We start from the raw sequence: 19,727 nt of genomic DNA on the forward strand, positions 1-19,727 counted from the left end.
GTGTACAAGTTAAATACAGAAGTGTCTTACAGTACTAGAGAGTAACCCACAGCCATAAGCATATAGTGGTTATTAGGGAATGAAGAATAATTTTAAATCAATTTGTCTTTTAAGTGAAGGTCAGGCTAGAAAGCTTGTACTTACTAAAAAGCATTATGACTTGTGTTCATAATTACAGTTAAAGTTGAATTACCCTTTCTTAATTTTTTTTAGGATTTCTACACTATTAAATGATATTTCAGAAAATCTGTATTCATTAAGGAAGACGATATTTGGTTCAACTGAGACTGAACTGAGGCCCAGTGCTAATTTTCACTTATCACCATTGGAAAATCCAACTGCTGATGGAGTACAACAGAAACAAATTAGAGAACATGAAAGTTTTACTAAAGTTAAAGATGAGACGTGGGACACAGCACTTGATTTAATTAAACATGATGAGGAAAATGTAGTTGGAAATGAAGTAAAACAAAGAGAAGATGGGCTTGAAGATGTATTAGAAGAAGACAATAAGTTGAGAGAGAACACAGAAAGAATTTGTTTGCACTCGTTAGATATTACAGAATATGAACTACAGATTTTGGAGCAGCAGGCTCAGGAAAAAGTTCTTAGTGATGTTACTTGCAAATCTCCTGAGGTACTAAAAAAAAAGAGAAAACAATTGTCATTCACTACTAGGGGTTCGCTGATGTTTTTCTGTAAAAGGGCAGATAGTGAACATTTTAGGCTTTGCAGACCACACGGTTCCTGTTATAACTGTTCAGTTCTGCCAATTTAATGTGAGAGCAACTATAGACAAATGTAAACAAATGAGCTTGTTTGCATTCAAGTAAAAATTTACTAACAAAAACAAAAAGTGGGCTGAATTTGACACGTGAGCTCTAGTTTGCTGCTTTGACTGAGTCTAATAAGCAGCAACTTACGGTCTTACAATGAAAAGATTTTAAAGTGTCAGTACACATTCATTGTACTTTGCTATTTTAGCATTTCTCCTGATTTTTATATAATAGATAACTCTGGGTTTTTTTGTTTTTTGTGTTTTGTTTTTTTTTTTTTTTTGTGGAATTCCTATATACCTACTAGTGTTTACTCTTCCAAATTTGCTTTGGAAGTAGTTTTATTTCCTCATACAGATTTTCTTTACTTGCTGTTGTAAGAGGGTTTCTAACAAACTGATATTTTTGCCTGACACTACCCTTTCCTGGCATCCAGAGAGTCTTGACCTGTTTTTTTCTTAATAGATTGTTAAACTTCTATATTCTCTGTCAATTTAATGTTTAGATTTCTTATTATGTTCTGATTTTATTAGTTTAATTTGTGAGGTAATGTTTTTCTCCTGGCTAAGTTAAGGATATTTTTTGAAATAATGAGGTTGTATTAGAAAAATCTTTGTGTTTCTTTTATTGTAAAGACAAACCATAAAAACAGACATCATATAGCCTATACTTTTGTCTCATTTGTTTTTCCTTAGTTTAGAAAATTACCTATGATGTCCATATTTGGTAGAATTTTATACATTTTATTTTGCAATAATGAAGTTTTACGTTTTTATTTTTTATTTATTTATTTATTTTTATTTATTTATTTATTTTAACGTTTATTTATTTATTTATTTTTTTTTAAATTTTTTTTTTCAACGTTTTTTATTTATTTTTGGGACAGAGAGAGACAGAGCATGAACAGGGGAGGGGCAGAGAGAGAGGGAGACACAGAATCGGAAACAGGCTCCAGGCTCCGAGCCATCAGCCCAGAGCCTGACGCGGGGCTCGAACTCACAGACCGCAAGATCGTGACCTGGCTGAAGTCGGACGCTTAACCGACTGCGCCACCCAGGCGCCCCGACGTTTATTTATTTTTGAGACAGAGAGAGACAGAGCAGGAACGGGGGAGGGTCAGAGAGAGAGGGAAACACAGAATCTGAAACGGGCTCCAGGCTCTGAGCAGTCAGCACAGAGCCCAACGCGGGTCTCGAACTCACATACTGCGAGATTGTGACCTGAGCCGAAGTCGGACGCTTAACCGACTGAGCCACCCAGGCGCCCCAAGTTTTACGTTTTTAAAATTAAATTTGAAAGTCATATAATAAGGTTATTTCCCTTTTCAGTTTTCTAATGGCAATCAAAATCTTAGTATTTGAGAAATTCTCTGTTTGGTAACTATATTAATAATCACTTCTACCTACATATTAATGTGTTTTATTTTAAAATGATTTTCAAGGGGCACCTGGGTGGCTCAGTTGGTTAAGTGTTCAACTCTTGATTTCAGCACAGGTTGTGATCTCATGGTTGTGAGATCAAACCTGGCGTGAGACTCTGCGCTGGGCATGGAGTCTGCTTAAGATTCTCTCTCTTCCTCTCCCTCTGTCCCTGCCCTTTTCATGTGCACGCACGTGCTTGCTGTCTCTCTCAAAAAAAAAAAAAAAAAAAAAAAATTAAAAAAGTAAAAAAAGATTTTCAAGCTATTCTCACCCCAACCACTTGTAAAACATATTCCCCTTTTAGGAAATATATTTTGCTAATGGCTACATCAACCTTTAACCTTTTGGAAATTTCTTATTAGGTATACATTTTAAGATGATAGGTTTCATAAAATGATATAGAATGATCAAAATTTAATGATCTCACTGCCATCTTTTACCCCAATTATTGCCATTCTTATTGTGTAATAACCATTAGCAATTTTTTTCTTTATTCATTAAAGACCCTATTTAAAAGGGTAAAATAGGGGCGCCTGGATGGCGCAGTCGGTTGAGCATCCGACTTCAGCCAGGTCACGATTTCGCGGTCCGTGAGTTCGAGCCCCGCGTCAGGCTCTGGGCTGATGGCTCGGAGCCTGGAGCCCGTTTCCGATTTCTGTGTCTCCCTCTCTCTCTGCCCCTCCCCTGTTCATGCTCTGTCTCTCTCTGTCCCAAAAATAAATAAAAAACGTTGAAAAAAAAATTTTTAAAAGGGTAAAATAATAGTAAAAGAATTTTTTTCTCTTTCTATAAAACTTACTTTAAAATCCTTTTTGAAGGCTTAATTTTTGCAGGTTAATTATGGCTAGACTTCCTTTTCCTACTTTCAATTTAAAGATTGGACTTTTTTTGGGTCCTACATTTTTTTTGTGCAGGTTCCCATGCTGTTGGACCCTTGCTTCCTGGGGATTGCCAAATTGTAAAGTTTCCTCATATCTGTACCTTTGCAATATCTGAATAAATAACATATCTGATACTGTTTTTCAAATATGTAGGTACTGTTTGTAAAAGTGATCAATCTAAAGGTATTATTACAGTCATAGCAGCTTTTTTGTGAGCTCCTAAAATCAGTAGATATAAAAGAACACCTGTTGTTCCTGGAATAGAATAGAATAGAATGGAATGGAATGGAATGGAATGGAATATAATAGAATTTTTCAACATTGTGAGGTTCTTGTACTCAAGTCGGGAAACACAGTTTGATACTGTTTAACCATTGTCGAACTTGTCACTTTGTACTCACTTTTAGCTTGTGGGGGGTTTTATTTCAAGTCAGTCTGTCTGTCTTGTCTATCTTTCCAGTTATATTTCCTTCATTCTCCTTTTCTTTGGTTCTTTGTTTCTTTGCATCTATTTATTCCTCCCTCTTTCTCTTCTTCCTTACCACCCTCTCTCCTTTTCTATCTGTGTGTCATATAAACATATAAATATGTATTATAAATTTATCTACTGGAGAAGAAGAGAAAGTTGTCTAAAGATATCTCATGTATAGTAACTTTATTTTGTAGAAAACAGGATATTGAGTCAATTACATTGGAAAATTAATGTTTGAAATACTATTTTTTTTAAAGGATTTATTTCCCAAGGATAATGAAGAGGATCTATCTTATGTAATTGAAAGTGATGAAGATTTAGAACTAGAGATGATTAAGGTATGTTTGAAATTATGGAAATTTGCTTCCAGTTCCTTAAAAAGGGAATTTAATTAAGTAAAATATTACCTAATTCTAAATGTCCTCCCATAGTGTGATTACTGTCAATTACATAATCATTAGATTTTGTTTTTGTTGTTTTTTTTTAAATTTTTTTTAACATTTATTTATTTATTATTGAGAGACAGAGAGATAGCGTGAGCGGGGAAGGGGCAGAGAGAGAGGGAGACACAGAATCGGAAGCAGGTTCCAGGCTCTGAGCTGTCAGCACAGAGCCTGATGCGGGGCTCGAACTCACGGATCACAAGATCATGACCTGAGCTGAAGTCAGACATGTAACCGACTGAGCCACCCAGGCGCCCCTAGATTTTGTTTTCCATTTCATATTTCTTTACATCTTTATAATGTTTTAGTAGTATGCTAATTTTTACATATTAGAAAACATATTTCTCCCAGGTCACTTCTTTTAAATCTTTTCCTGGAAAATGGGTAGCAGTTTCGCCCTCTGCTATTGAAATAGGTTTCTTTTTCTTCCCATCTATGTGTATCCCCTTTGATTTGGAAGTTCTGTTGTTATACATTCAGTATTGTTCTTCACTTGCTTTGAAAAAGTCTTATTTACTATGGATATAGTTATTATATATAATTTTGTAATGTTTTAAGTTGTTTCATCTACCCCTATCTTATTATCACAGTTGAAAATACTATTTTATAAGTCTGTTTTCCATCACTTCACCCAACCTCCAGTTTCTTTGTCAGGAATGAACTAGGGATGGACAAGAAGAAAGCAAAGCTTAAATTTATCCAAATTAATTGAAAATGAAGAAAAACACACAAGCTCATCATAATGTGTACCTTTTATTCCTCATCTTTAGGTTGATGTGATTTTTTTTCTTTTTAATGAAATGAGTTTAGGGTCCTGATTCTTTAGTTTTGAGCCAGAGTAGTGGGTAGTGACTGGGAATGTGGATTCTGAATTAATTAATTAGTTAATTTAATTTTTTTTGGATTCTGAATTTAGATGTGGGTTCGAATCCCAGCTTCTCCATTTATTTGCTGTGTGACTTTGGGCAAGTTTCTTAGTCTTTTTGGTACTCAGTTAACAGCTGTAACTATTATTTAAGGTGTCATTTGTGAAGAGCTTAGTACAGAGCCTGACATTTCTTAAGTGTTTAATAAATATTAGCTAATAGCAATAATAGAATGTAAATACTAAATCGTACTCCCTTACTGATTAACCATTTCTCTGTAGAATGCTGTTCAAGTAGTGCATTTGGAGGACACTTGCAGACTTCCACAATCTTACATTGTATATTGAACCTCTTAGAAGGCAATCTGGATGCACATATGAGAGAACTTTATTTTCAGAATGCTTTTCTAAGCGTATTTGTTGACTTGAATGAAGAATCGGGAACAGAATCACTCTTTCTTTTCCAGGCCTGAAATGAATACACTTTTAAAAAAGCTATTAAACGGGGCGCCTGGGTGGTTCAGTCGGTTAAGCGGCCGACTTTGGCTCAGGTCATGATCTCGCGGTCCGTGAGTTCGAGCCCCGCATCGGGCTCTGTGCTGACAGCTCAGAGCCTGGAGCCTGTTTCGGATTCTGTGTCTCCCTCTCTCTGACCCTACCCCGTTCATGCTCTGTCTCTCTCTGTCTCAAAAATAAGTAAACGTTAAAAAAAAAAAAATTAAAAAAAAAGCTATTAAAGTCAAATATATTAAGTGGACGGTTTAATAAAAAGAGAAAATGAGAACTGTGGTTTAACAATTCTTCCTGTCACTTCTCAGTAAAAAACAAACAAACAAACAAAAAACAACAAAAAAAACCCATATAGATGAAACAATTTTGAAATATCCTACATTCTTTAAATAGATAATCTACATTTAGGGGAGAAAATCCAATATTGTCAAGCCAAAATAAAGCATAGCTTTATTTCACATTTGTAATATTCCTTTCCTAAAATTATTACAATATTTTATTGTTGTTTTCACAATTCACATAAACACATTCACATAATTCACAAAAAATACATTTATTATTTGTTTATTGTTTAAATGTTATGCTGACACATGATATGGAGAAACTCATAAAATAATAGTCAAACCTGCATTTACCTCTTGGCAATTGAAAACATTGAAATATGATAAAGGAAAAAAAAGTTTAAAGTTTTTTTTAAACTTCATTTATTTATTTTGAGAGAGAGAGAGGGAGAGAGAATCCCAAGTATGAAGCCTGGGATCCCACAAACCGTGAGATCATGACCAGGGCGGAAATCAAGAGTTGTTTGCTTAACCAACTGAGCCACCCAGGCGCCCCAAGAAGAAAAGTTAAAAAAAAAAATTTTTTTTTAATGTTTATTTATTTTTGAGACAGAGACAGAGCATGAATGGGGGAGGGTCAGAGAGAGGGAGACACAGGATCTGAAGCGGGCTCCAGGCTCTGAGCTGTCAGCACAGAGCCTGGAGTGGGGCTCAAACTCCCGGACCGTGAGATCATGACCTGAGCCAAAGTTGGACGCTTAATGGACTGAGCCACCAGGCGCCCCCAAGAAGAAAAGTTTTAAATTCAAATTTTATTCAAATTTTGGTAACTTTCCCCATAGGCAGTTCATTATATGCTATTAATGAACCCTGTTTATGCTGGAAGTATTCCATCTTTGGCCTTGTGCCTTACAAACCACTCTTGAGTACATATTTAAACCAGAGCACACATGTTCTTTTGTGAGAGTGGTTGCACATCTGTTAGCTTTGAACAAAATTGTAGGTTCTGTTAATAATACTCCTTTTGTGTTTGGTGAAAAAGATACGACACTGTCAATGGTTTTGCTTCTAAGGTTTCTTTTAAACTTCCAGTCTTTAGAAAATCTAAATAGTGGCACGGCAGATTCAATTCATTCAAAAGGCACAAAAATGGACAGAAATCTGGATGTTCCTTTTGAAGATGATGAAGATGAGTTTGAAACTATTGAAGAAGGAGATGATGAAGGTATGCGCTGTAATATGTTTGCAGTGACTCACCTCTGGTACCTACCGCTGACTCTAATTTAGGGTCCAGTTTTTAAACACTTTGGAGCCAAGGATTTTGTGGCATATAATTAATAAGGTCCTAAAAACTTGTTATTAAGTCCCTTAGTGCTTTGGTCTTTATAAAGCATAATTCTTACTTTTAACAAAAGTGTCATAATAGAAATGTTGTGTTATTTGGCGCATATGGTGATGTGATGTGATGTGTGTGTTATTTGGCGCACATTGTAATATATATATATATTATATATTATTCAAGAAATATATTTTATATTCAAGAAATTAATAGGATATCATTAATAAGAATCCTTAATTACTTATATTAAACATTATCGTTGAAGACGTAGATATAGTTTCTGTTATTCAGGAATTTATTACTTAAAGCAAGTGGCACAATGTCAGACTGCAAAACAGACTAATTTTCATACTGTGTATGCCAACTATCATAAGGAATCCATGAAATGACCTCTTGTTATTCAAGCGTTAAGTAGCAGAATTCATTATGGCAAACCATGGGGTCTTCTCGTGAAGTAGAACACTCTCTAGAGTTAGATTCATCAATGTTATAATGTAGGAAAATTAACATAAATATTGTAGGTGGAAAGTATATGAAGATGGTAAAGAAAGTGTTGTTCTGTTTGTTTTCTTGTATTAAATCAAGGCATAGTATCTTCAAATCAATTTAGTTCTCTATTTGGAATTGTTAAAGCTGAGAAGTATAATAATAAGTTTTCATTTATTTATAGGTAAATGGTCTTGATACTTAGCTCTTGGCCACTCATGAACTGTTCAACCTGAATAGAAAATAAAAATCAGTTGAGTAAAAGTTAATGTAACTCCATTGTGCTAGGCAGTTAAAATTTTGGCCAAAGATTTGGTGGAGTGGTAACTAAAATAAGATTTAATTTTATCTCTGGATTTTATTTGTGACCATTTAATTTCTGATTACTATTAATTGAAGGTTGGTTGTATTATGACATTTGCATTGGTATATTGCTTGCCGTGGCTGGGTCTGCATGTTAGGTTTTAGAACTGTAGCAAATTCCAAAACATTGTTTTCTTATAGTGTTGGCAAAATGTGAACCACTTTGTAGTAGAACAACACAGTTCTAATCCTTGGTATTAGGTAATAATCAAAGTGTGTAACTGGAGTCATGACTAGTATTCAGAGGGCCAAATTAGTTGGATTTAAAAGACAGGAAACAGTAATCTTTGTTATTTATCACTGTATTCTTTAAAAAAAGAACATTTTTTGAGAGAGAGAGAGAGAGAGAGAGAGAGAGAGCGCGCGCACAGGGGAGGGGTAGAGAGTGAGGAAGAAACACAGAATCCAAAGCAGGCTCCAGGCTGTGTCAGCACAGAGCCTGATGCATGGCTCAAACTCAACTGTGAGATCATGACCTGAGCCAAAGTCAGACGCCTAACTGACCGAGCCACCCACGCACCCCTCACCAAATTCTTTAAAAGAAGCCAATGAAATAAAAATTTTTATTCCCTATCACTTGTATTTTAACGTAAATGCCATTTTACTTTTATTTTAAGACCCTTCATTACCAGGACCTAATGAAATGCAAATTAATTTCCTCAAGAAGTACTTTGGCCATTCAAGTTTTAAACCGTGAGTATAATCTCTCCTAATTAAATTGCATATTCATAATTTTTTACACAAAGGAAAAATGGCAAATAGTCCATCCGTATAATAGTAATAGCACAACTTCACTGTAGTTTATATATTCCACACTGTATTTCCTGTGATTACAAAGTTATTTTAAAATAATATTTATATAAAATTCATATCTGCGAATTGTTTTTGTAAGAGAGGAAAATGGTTTTCTTTACCCTAGAGAGTTCTGTGTAGAAACTAGTTTAAATACATCAATAAATTAATCTAACTTAACACTGACTTGTTTTTCATTAAATAAATATCTGTGTGTCTGTTTTGTACATCTTACTGTCCAAAGCATGCTCATATAATAGAAATTCATAAGACAACAGTTGGAAGAACAGTGATAATCTTACCAGTTTTAATGTATTCAAATGTATTCATGTCTAAGGGGCACATTTATAAGTATTAAAAGGAGATGAATAAAAATGAGATGAAGAACAAGTAAATTAATAAGAATGTAAAAATCTAGACTGGATTTTTCCTATTCTGGGAATTTAAAATTTATTTATTTATTTATTTATTTTTATTTTTTTATTTTTTAATATATGAAATTTACTGTCAAATTGGTTTCCATACAACACCCAGTGCTCATCCCAAAAGGTTCCCTCCTCAATACCCATCACCCACCCTGCCCTCCCTCCCACCCCCCATCAACCCTCAGTTTGTTCTCAGTCTGGGAATTTAAAATTTAACCCATGGAGACATTTCTTTCCCTTTTTCTTTGATCTTAAATGTTTTTTTTATTAAACTATGTCCTACATACAGAAGAGTGCACATGAATGTACAGATGAATGAATTTTCACAAACTAGGCACCCTGTGTAACCAGCACTCACATAAGAAAAAATAGGTCATTATCAGCACATCAGAAGATCACCTTGCCTATTGATTTTTCCCTCAGTATTTTATTTAAAAAGTTTCAAAGATAGTGTAAAGTTGAAAGAATTTTTTTTACTATGAATACCTGTATATTCAACATTTTACTATCCTTGCTTTATCATGTATTCATCTGTCACCTCTCTATCCATTCCTTAATCTATCCAATTTTAAAAATGCATTTCAAGGTAAATTGTGGACACCATTACACATCTCCTTAAGTACTTCAGCGTATAAATCATTATAGCTATATATTTATGATTTATTTCTTTGATGTAAAATTTACATACGAGGAGATGGTCAAACCAGCCTAAGCCTTTGGTCAAATACGGAACATTAAAGTCATTCCAGAAAGTTCCCTCATTTCCCTTCTCAGGCAGTCCTTGCCCCTGGAGCATTTCTTTTATTTATTTTAAATCAATGATGATTCTATTGGATTTCTGGTATGAAACTTAGAATTTATTTTATAGTTTTGATATATGTAATGAAATTTAATGCATATACCAATTGAAACTCGTAACTGTGAAATCAGCTTGAATGGGAGCTTGATCACATGGGACTCTTTGTTTTAAAGTTCCAGGGTTTATACATTTTTTGTATTGAAACTCAAAAATGTAGAACAAATTCTGTTGGAGGTAGCGAAAAAATTAAACAGGTTTCAACTTGTCCTTGGGTTTTTTGTTAGTAAAACAAAATAGCCTTTTGCTTTTTACCCTGCAGGGTTCAGTGGAAGGTGATTCATTCTGTACTGGAAGAAAGAAGAGATAATGTTGTTGTGATGGCAACTGGTAAGCTGTACTCAAGCAATAATGTAGTCCTCTAAAATATAAAACTTAAAGGTTTTCAAGGGTGTAATCTTTCACTGTACTCTCAAAATATAAATACAAATGCAAATGATTTAAAATTCAGAAGAGAGGGATCTGAGATTAGATGCTCACATTTATGCACGAATTAGCTGTTAGGAGGATAAGAGGATAAAATGTTAGTGGTTCATCTCAGCCAACTATGTTGTAAGAAGAAATCAAAGTACCAAGTCTTTATTTTTATTTCTATCAGTGTATTATTTTTATTTCCAGGATATGGAAAGAGTTTGTGCTTCCAGTTCCCACCTGTGTATTTAGGCAAGATTGGCCTTGTCATCTCTCCTCTTATTTCTTTGATGGAAGACCAAGTGCTCCAGCTTCAGTCAGTAATGTTTTCTTTTTCTTCCATGAAGGAAACATGTAATCTATCCTGTATGTTAAAATCTAGTTCCCAGTAACACATTTCTGTGAGTGTTGCTCTATCTTTATTAGTGATACATGACCCTTTGGTGGAAGGACTTACCTTCTTTCTTGAGTTCTCTAAAATCCAAGACTACCAGATGACCCCAGTAAAAATTTGTGTAACGGCAAACTCTAAGCCAGTTTACATCCATATCTCAAAAGTCTTTTCTCTTTTGGTTACCCTTACTCTTTAGCTTGATATGAAGTGTATACATGGAAGTATAATTTTAAGTGACAGAAACCTTTTAAACCTCTTTAACTTGAGCTTACAATCTTTTTGAAAAACCTGCCTTAACAACTTGCTTTCTCATATGGCCTTCGAAGGAATTTGTTTATTAAATCAGTGAGTTATAAAAAGAATGAAGATTGCAAAGAGGATTGTTCATCATTGTTTCTTTATTCCTTAAGAATTAAGTTGATATTTGTAGTGTGTGCATGACTCCAGAATATTTGTTTTTCTTCTTATAGAATGTCCAACATTCCAGCTTGTTTTCTGGGATCAGCACAGTCAAAAAATGTTCTAGAGGATATTAAATTGTGAGTAACTTATATGATTTCTGATTAGGTGGTTGTGTCTATGATATGTGAGAGAACTTTGTACACAAAAGATTTTTATTTAATTCATGGACAAAATGTTCCTGTTTAAAAAATGTATTTTGTTTTTTATAGCACATTTACAGAACTGATAATTAAAAAAATTTTTAAGACTTAAAAGAAATCTATTATTTTTAGTTCTTGGACTGTGAATTTAGCATTGTAGTCTTAGAATTGTAAAATTTTGGTTTTGAAAGTAGAAGTAGGAGAGTATGTATCTAGTTTTGTCTCATTTTTACAGACGAAGTTGAGGCCCAGAGCGAGTAATTTGCCTGAAGTCACTCAACGAATTCATGGCTGAGCATGGACTGGATTCTAAATCTCTTGCCCCACCAGTCCTATCATAGCATAATTTCTAACAAGGATAAAATCTCACATACACACAAAAATATGGGGTGCCTGGGTGGCTCAGTCGGTTGGGCGTCCGACTTCGGCTCAGGTCACGATCTCACGGTCTGTGAGTTCGAGCCCCGCATCGGGCTCTGTGCTGACAGCTCAGAGCCTGGAGCCCGTTTCGGATTCTGTGTCTCCCTCTCTCTCTGCCCCTCCCTGCTCATGCTCTGTCTCTCTCTGTCTCAAAAATAAATAAAAACATTAAAAAAAAAATATGTGTGTGTATGTATATTAACAATGTATATATCTTATTAATATACACACATATACACATGTATTTACTGAGTTTTGATAAATGCATACAAATGTATAACCCAAACCCCCATCAAGATATAGAATGTTACTGTCACTCCAGAAAGTTCCTTCACGTCTCTTCCTATACCATCTGTCGTTCTATCTCCATTCTAAAACGAATCACTAATGTTTTTCTACCATACTTTTGTCTGTTCTAGAACTTCATATAAATGGATTCATACAATAAAAACTTTTGTGTAAGATTTCTTTCATTCAGCAAAATGTTTTGAGAATCCTTCCTGTTGTTGCACGTATCCATAATTTTTTTGATATATCAGAATGAAACGTCATCGTATGAAAAGACCACAGTTTGTTTTTTCATTTCCTCAGCAGTAGATGCCTAAGCTGTTTGTAGTTCAGGGCTACTACTAATAAAGCTTCTGTGAACATTCCTATAAAATCTTTTTTAGAACGTACGTTTTCTTTCTTTTAAACATTTTAAATTACCTTTATTGAGATATAATTGCAATACAATAATTTTTACATACTTAAAATGTGTAATTTGGTGAGTTTGACGTATAAATACTGACAAAACCATCACTGCAATCCAGATGCTGACCCTTTATCCATCATCCTCAGTGTTTACTTACACCCTTTGTAATGCATTCCTTTCACTTATTCCTACCTTGTCTACCCCACTCACCAGGTAACTACTGATCTACTGTCTGCCACTCTAGATTAGCTTATGTCTTCTAAAATTGCACATGAGCAGAACTAGTCATACAATATGTGCTCTTGTTTTGTCTGGTTTAAATCACACAGCATAATTACTTTGAGATTCATCTATGCTGTTACATGTATCAATAGTTCGTTCCTGTTTTATTGCTAACTAGATTACGTCATAAGGGTATTGTCATAATTTGTTTCATCTGTTCAACTGTTGATAGACATGGCATTGTTTCCAGTTTGGGGCTGTTACAGATAAAGCTGCTCTGAACATTTGTATGCAAGTCTTTGTATGGACATATGTTTTCATTTATGTGTTTATTGGTATGTGTTCATATGTGTTGATTGGTATAAACCAAGGAGTGGAATCACTGGATCATGTCGTGAATATATATTTAACTTTTTTTTCTGATTGAGATAAATTTACATAATAGTCATCATTTTAACCATTTTATACAGTTCAGTGGCTTTTAGTACATCACAATGTTTTACAACCATCTAACCGTCTAATTCCAGAACATTTTCATCACTCCGAAACAACCTCAGTGTCCATTACGCAGTCACTCCCCAGTGTCCCCATCTCCCTCCCCCTTCAACCCCAACACCCTTTCAAACCACTAATCTACTTTCTGTTTCTATGATTTGCCTACTCTGGACATTTCATATAAATGGACTCCTACAGTATGTGGCCTTTTGTGTCTGGCTTCTTTCACTTAGCATTAGTTGTCAGTATTTTATTTCTTTTTATGGATGAATAATATTCCATTGTACAGACACAACATGCTTTGTTTAACCATTCATTAATGGTGGACATTTAGGTTGTTTCCACTTCTGGCTGTTATGAATAATTGTACTACAAACATTTGTGTGTAAGTTTTTATTTGAAGATTGTTTTCATGCTTTTGTGTATATGCCTATTAGTGGAATGGCTGGGTCATAGGTAATTCTATGTTGACTTTTTAAGAAACTGCCAGACTTTGTTGAGAGTGATTTGTACCATTTTATATTCCCACTAGCAAGGTCTGAGAGTTCTAATCCCTCCTCCTCTCTGCCATTGCTTGGTATGGCCAGTCTTGATTTTAACCATTCTAATAAGATCTCAATGTGTTTTTAATTTGCATTTCTTTAATGACTACTGAATTTGAACATCTTTTCATGTCCTTTTTGGCCATCTGTAGATCTTCTTTTAGAAAGCATCTATTCACATCTTTTGCCCATTCTTTATCGTTGTTTTTCCCTTACTGAGTTTTGGTAATCATTTATATATTCTGAATACAAATTCTTTATTTGGTATATGCTTTGCCAACATTTCTAGTTTGTGACTTCTCTTGTCATTCTCTGAACTGTTCTTTTGAAGAGGAGCAGTTTTTCATTTTGAAGTCCAGCCTGTCAATTTGTTCTTTTATGGATTTTGCTTTTGGTGTGGAATCTAAGAAACCTTTGCCTAACTCAGGATCATGGAGACTTTCTTTTATATTTTCTCCTAAAAGTGTTACAGTTTTAAGTTTTACATTTAGGTCTATAACCCATTTAATGTAAATTTTGTGTATCGTACCAGTTACTGATTACAACTTATTTTCTCTTAAGGATAGCCAATTGGTTCCAGCTCTCTTTGTGGAAGATACTATCCTTTCTCTATTGAATTGCCTTTGTACCTTTGTCAAAAACAAAATGACTACATACATGTGGGTCTTTTGCTACAGTCTTTGTTCCATCAATCTGTTTGCCTATCTGGATTGGTGTCTTCATTACTGTAGCTTTGTAATAAGCCTTGAAATCAGGTAGTATAAGTCTTCTGATTTTGTTCTTTTATTTCAAAGTTTTTTGTCTTTTCTAGGTCCTTTGTATTTCCTTAAGTATTTCAGTATATGTGCTGCCAAAGTGAACATTCCATAAGTATTTCAAAATTACCTTTTCAACTCAAATGCCAGTGGAATTTGATTGGATTTACCTTCAATGTAGATTTGTGTTGAATTAGTTGTCTTTATAATTATCATTACTACATTACATTTAAGAAACTGAGGCACACTGAAGTTAAAATCACTTAGCTTGTAAGAAGTAGAATTGGGATTCAAACCTTGGGCAGGCTGACATCAGAACTTGTTATTTATACTGTTTTCCTATGTTAATTAGAATATTGAATTAATTTCATGAGATTAAAAGCATATCTATTTTGTTCCTAATTGTTTTGTTCCTAATTCCTAATAAAAGCACTATGCCTAACACACAGTAGATGAAATGTTTTAAAGTCTTTTTATATAGGAAATTAAGTTTTCGTTCTATTTAACTTTATGTCTTCACTTAGTAGAATGAAAAGGAGACTCTATATATTTTAAATGCCCTAGACCTAAACTTTATTACAAACATTGTTTAGTTAGGATTCTGTCTGCCCAGAATAGAAAAAAGTCAAGCTAGCTTAAGCAAATAATGAATTTTATATTAAGGATATAGGAATGTCTCATGGGTCACACTGAACACGAATTAGCCAGCCGTTAGGAAGAGACTTTGAATTGGGTATCAAAAATACAATAAGGCTTTTTTTTATCCATGGCCTCTCTGTGTCTCCTCAGTTCTTCTGTCGGAGGAGATAAGCATTTTCTGCTTTTCTAGTCATAAGATAGAGAAGACTGCCCTGCAGCTCCTTTTTTTCACAAATTACAGGTCTTGTCATTTGCAGAGACTGACTGGTTGTTCTTGGTTGGAACTCCAAATTCTAGGACAGAGACCAGTTGATGTGACATTGATACAGTGCTGAACCCTGGCCCAAGAAGATATATTTAGGCAAGAGAGCAAAATACGTAGGAGAAACTTGGGCACTATGGATTTAATCATGGGGAGGGAGTCGGTGGTAGGATAATGGGTTGTAATTCTCCAAGAAGGAGGATGGTATGTGGGTGGATTGCCAACACATAGAAGGTTTACCACAGGCTTAACTGTTTAACTCAAACACTATAGTTTTGGGGCTAAACTGCTGGAAATCAGGACCTGGCTTCTAATGTCACCTTAATGCTGAGGACTTCCTGAGTACTCTTTGCCACTGTTTATTTTGATGTGTTGAAGTAGAATCAGAGAACTAATACATGTGGATATACACATACTTGTAATGTTCATTTAGTTTTGAGTGATATAATGTAGTATTTAAAAATTTATCAGGTATTATGGTTTTAAGTTGTAATTCATTGGATGATTGTTTTCTTTATTGTAGTATATTTCCTTTTCTATTTCTTTTTTTGTTTATTTTTCAGAGGCAAATATCAAATCGTGTATATAACTCCAGAATTCTGTTCAGGTAACTTGAGCCTACTCCAGCAACTTGAGGCTAATATTGGTAAGTGGTATGATAGGATCTCTTTATAAGTGCTTATTTAATGGAGTTATCCTCTAAAGTTAAATATATGAATGGATATTGGATTTCACTTCTGTTAAAGTTTATTTCAAACATTATTTCCTCCAGGAAATCTCTGACTTTGCAATTTGGTGTCTTCCCTGTCTTATTCTAAGTACCTAAAATTCCTTCTGCCATAGAAATTAGGCTCCTGTATTATAATTGCCTGTTTATAGATCACTTTTCTTCTGCTAGACTATAAACATTTTGGGGGCAAAAATGCCCTAGTGCAGTGCCTGGCACACAGTAGGAATTTAAATGTATTATTAAATAAATGTTGATTTTTAGATTCTGTGAAATTATAATTTCCTTTTTTTCATATTCTGAATCTGAATTAAATCAACATAGTTGTTCTCCACTCTTGTTCATGAGAATCACTTTTCAAACTTGAGAACAATGTAGTATCCTCCAAACCTGAAAATTCTGATTCAACATGCCTGTGGTGGGACCCTGGCCCCTGTGGTTTTTCATGAGTGATTCTGATTTGTAGTCAAGGTTGAAAACCACAGTAACTTTGATTATTTGCCACCAGCGAGTGTGATTTTAAAAAGTTAGATAGTAAGTCAGAGCTTATTTCCTAGAAAATGTAAATACAGAATTAGTCAACAGCTGGTGCCCTATTTTTTTTTTTTTTTTTTTTTTTGTACTTTAAAAATTTTTGTCTGCTTTTTTTTCCTTCTTGCTGGCTAGAATAAGCTATCCAAGAATTGCAATCATAGCGTAGCTCATCGTGCAAACATTCAGCTCAACTAACCAGTCTTAGTTTTCTAATATTATTTGGTCTCACTGAATAATTATATATTAAAATAATTCTGGGTAGGTAAATTTTCAACATTGCAACATCTCATTTAATGGTTGGTTAGTAGCATATACTTCTAGGAATGCATTTAATAATTTTTGTAACAACTTAATGAAAACAAATTTGTGTCTTTTTAGTATGTATTAAATACCAACAAAAGAATGAGGGCAGAAGTTAACATTTGATTAAATACGTTATCAAAGATATTATCAGTATCGTATCCCTTATTGGCATATTTTTGCCTTTCATGGGAGACAAATTTGGTGTGTCCTCTATTCAGTTGTGTGGAACTCTTAAGGATATTTCACTTCAGATTAAGCCTAAATACCCTAGGTGTAGGAATTTTATTGTTTTCCACCAAAAGCTGGATCTGTGTTCATGGGGAGCTGCATATGTTTTGTTCCATTTCAATATTTGCTTTGTTTCTGTGATGGAGTTAATTAGTTATTAGCTTAAAAATTTGCTTAGATCCTTTGACAACTAGTTCTGATTCTCTATTTTTATTTTTTTGTAATGGATTAAATTATGAACACTGCAGTCATTAGAGCAGAATACTCTGCATAGGATGGATGAAAATGCTCGTTTTGGTTGACTCTCAATGTTGAACAAAAGGGCATAAATTCTTTTTGAAAGATTTTTCTTTGGCTTTTGTTTGCAGGAAATTTTAAAATGCTTGCAAAAGTGAATCTGCTCAGAATTCTGTTTGTACAGTAGTCTGACATTTAGCTAATCAGATTTATGCTTTTTATGTTACATTATTTAAGTAGTATGCATGTGTAACAGAAGCAGCAAACATAATGTTATATGGAGACTCCTTAAAACCAAACACACTTGTAATTGTCTTTTGACTTTAGAAATAAGGCTTGAGTGACAGATAAGCCAAAATGAAATATGTATAGGACTTGGGCAGACACTTGGACTTGCAAATTTAAAGTAAAAATCGTTGGGGCGCCTGGATGGCTCAGTCAGTCAAGTGTCTGACTCTTGGTTTTGGCTCAGGTCATGATCTCATGGGCTGTGAGTTTGAGCCCCACATCGTGCTCAGCACTGCTGGTGTGGAGCCTGCTTGGGATTCTGTCTCCCTCTCTGTGACCCTCTCCCACTCTCTCTCTCTCTCAGAAATAAATAAATAAACATTAAAAAATATAAAGTTAAAGTTAGCAAAAGCTTGGTAAAACTGATGGTAAGGGACAAAGTTCAGCTCCATGAAGAGATATTTAGTCAAACCTATAATTTTTTTTTTTCAAACCTATAATTTTAAGGAAGGTTTTAAAAGAGGAGCCATCATGTTTATTTTAACCTATTTCATTTAAAATCTGGGTCATTTAGTTTCTAAAGCCCAAATTAGTGGTAACATTGAATTTTTCCCAGTTACACAGTAGTAGCCAGAGAATTTTGATACTAATCAACCTGTATTCATATTTAGTAGGTTTACTGTTTTGCTTTCTCTTTCATCTCTGTTGTTATTTGGTAATCTCACTGAATTATAATTGTTTATTTGCTGGTCTGTCTCCTCGGGTAGAATCGTGAGCTTCTCAAGGTTACAGAGTACATTTTATTGATCTTTTCCTAGGAGAGTGTTTGGATCAGAGTGGGCATTTAATAACTGTAATAGTTTAGTGTTTTGTTTTGTTTTTTTAATTCGGCTTTTATGCCAGGCCCTGTCTTAGCATTTTAAGTGAATGATCTAATTTAATCTTCAGAGTAAGTAAAAAATGTTAAGTACTATTATTTTCTACCTTTTATTTGTGGGAAATTGACCATCGGAAACTTAAGTAACTTGTTTAAGTTAATACAAATGTTAGTGCTGGAGCCAGGTTCTGCATCCAGGTAGTCTGACTCTAGAACACATATTTGTAATTGCTCTCCTAATGGCAGAAAATGATTAATACTCAAATAAGTATCAAGTGGTGATCATCTCCACTGAAGGACAAAATTATTTTTGTCTTAAGTATTAATTTGGTAATGGAAGGCGAAAGCACTACTGTCATTACTTTGAAATATCTAAAGACATTTTAATGGATGGTTATACAATAAAGCCTGTTCTGAAATGTATTAGTACACACTGTTGATTCTGTTTCAATGTGGGTGTGTGGTGGGGGGCAGAGTGGAGGGGTTGCTAGGGAAGGAAAGAACGAATTACGTCCCTTTTTACCTGCATGGTACATACTGAGATTTAGTTCTTACCATCTTACAATAGAAAATGTGGATGTCATCCTGTCTTCCAATATTGGCATTTCAGAGGAACTCTCTGCAGTATGATATGTGATCAGTCATGGACGATGATGTGCTTCATCTCAGTAGGAATGTGCTCTTTCTGTCTCTTTTGATAGCTAATCGATAAGATAAAATTGAAAGTATTACCAGAGAGAGAGAAAAAAAAGCAGCTCTTCTTTTTTAAGACAGTATCATTGCAAGTGGTTCATGAGTGATAGTTTTGAGGACAAAGTAATAGTAAGTAATTCATTTCTTTGAGGAATAATGATGAAAGCTGAAATCTAATAAATAATGTTGTTTGAATCAATGTTTCCTTCTTTTATCCATGTGCCTTTATCCATGTTTCTCCCATCCTCTGTTTCATAATGATTTTTGGTGTTACCTGATGTTGTTTATGCTTATATTTTTATATGAACCAAATACTTTGATTTGAGTTATTTATTTTCCTTTCTGTGATATTTATATATTTGAAGTAAAGGTGATAATTGATTTAGATGAATTTATTGCTTCTTTTTAAACTTTATTTTCCCCATTTTTATATTTTTCACTTTATAGGTATTACACTTATTGCTGTGGATGAGGCTCACTGTATTTCTGAATGGGGACATGATTTCAGGAATTCATTCAGGACTTTGGGCTCCCTAAAGAAAGCACTCCCCACG

At 34.2% G+C, this 19,727-nt stretch overlaps 1 protein-coding gene across 5 annotated transcripts in view; it reads left to right on the forward strand.

The window, feature by feature from the left end:
• The window catches only part of WRN (WRN RecQ like helicase), a 152,970-nt gene that overhangs the window by 58,525 nt on the left and 74,718 nt on the right, over nt 1–19,727 (forward strand). For all 5 annotated transcript variants that reach the window (XM_019466845.2, XM_019466847.2, XM_019466846.2 and 2 more), the window contains 9 exons: nt 214–637; nt 3,808–3,888; nt 6,742–6,874; nt 8,455–8,530; nt 10,173–10,240; nt 10,529–10,637; nt 11,186–11,254; nt 15,910–15,992; nt 19,621–19,727. In XM_019466845.2, coding sequence (XP_019322390.2) covers nt 214–637; nt 3,808–3,888; nt 6,742–6,874; nt 8,455–8,530; nt 10,173–10,240; nt 10,529–10,637; nt 11,186–11,254; nt 15,910–15,992; nt 19,621–19,727 — 1,150 coding nt within the window. The remainder of the gene's footprint in view (nt 1–213; nt 638–3,807; nt 3,889–6,741; nt 6,875–8,454; nt 8,531–10,172; nt 10,241–10,528; nt 10,638–11,185; nt 11,255–15,909; nt 15,993–19,620) is intronic.

Source organism: Panthera pardus, unplaced genomic scaffold, assembly GCF_024362965.1.
Source record: "Panthera pardus isolate Hobbes unplaced genomic scaffold, ASM2436296v1 HiC_scaffold_13, whole genome shotgun sequence".
NCBI classification, from domain to species: domain Eukaryota; kingdom Metazoa; phylum Chordata; class Mammalia; order Carnivora; family Felidae; genus Panthera; species Panthera pardus.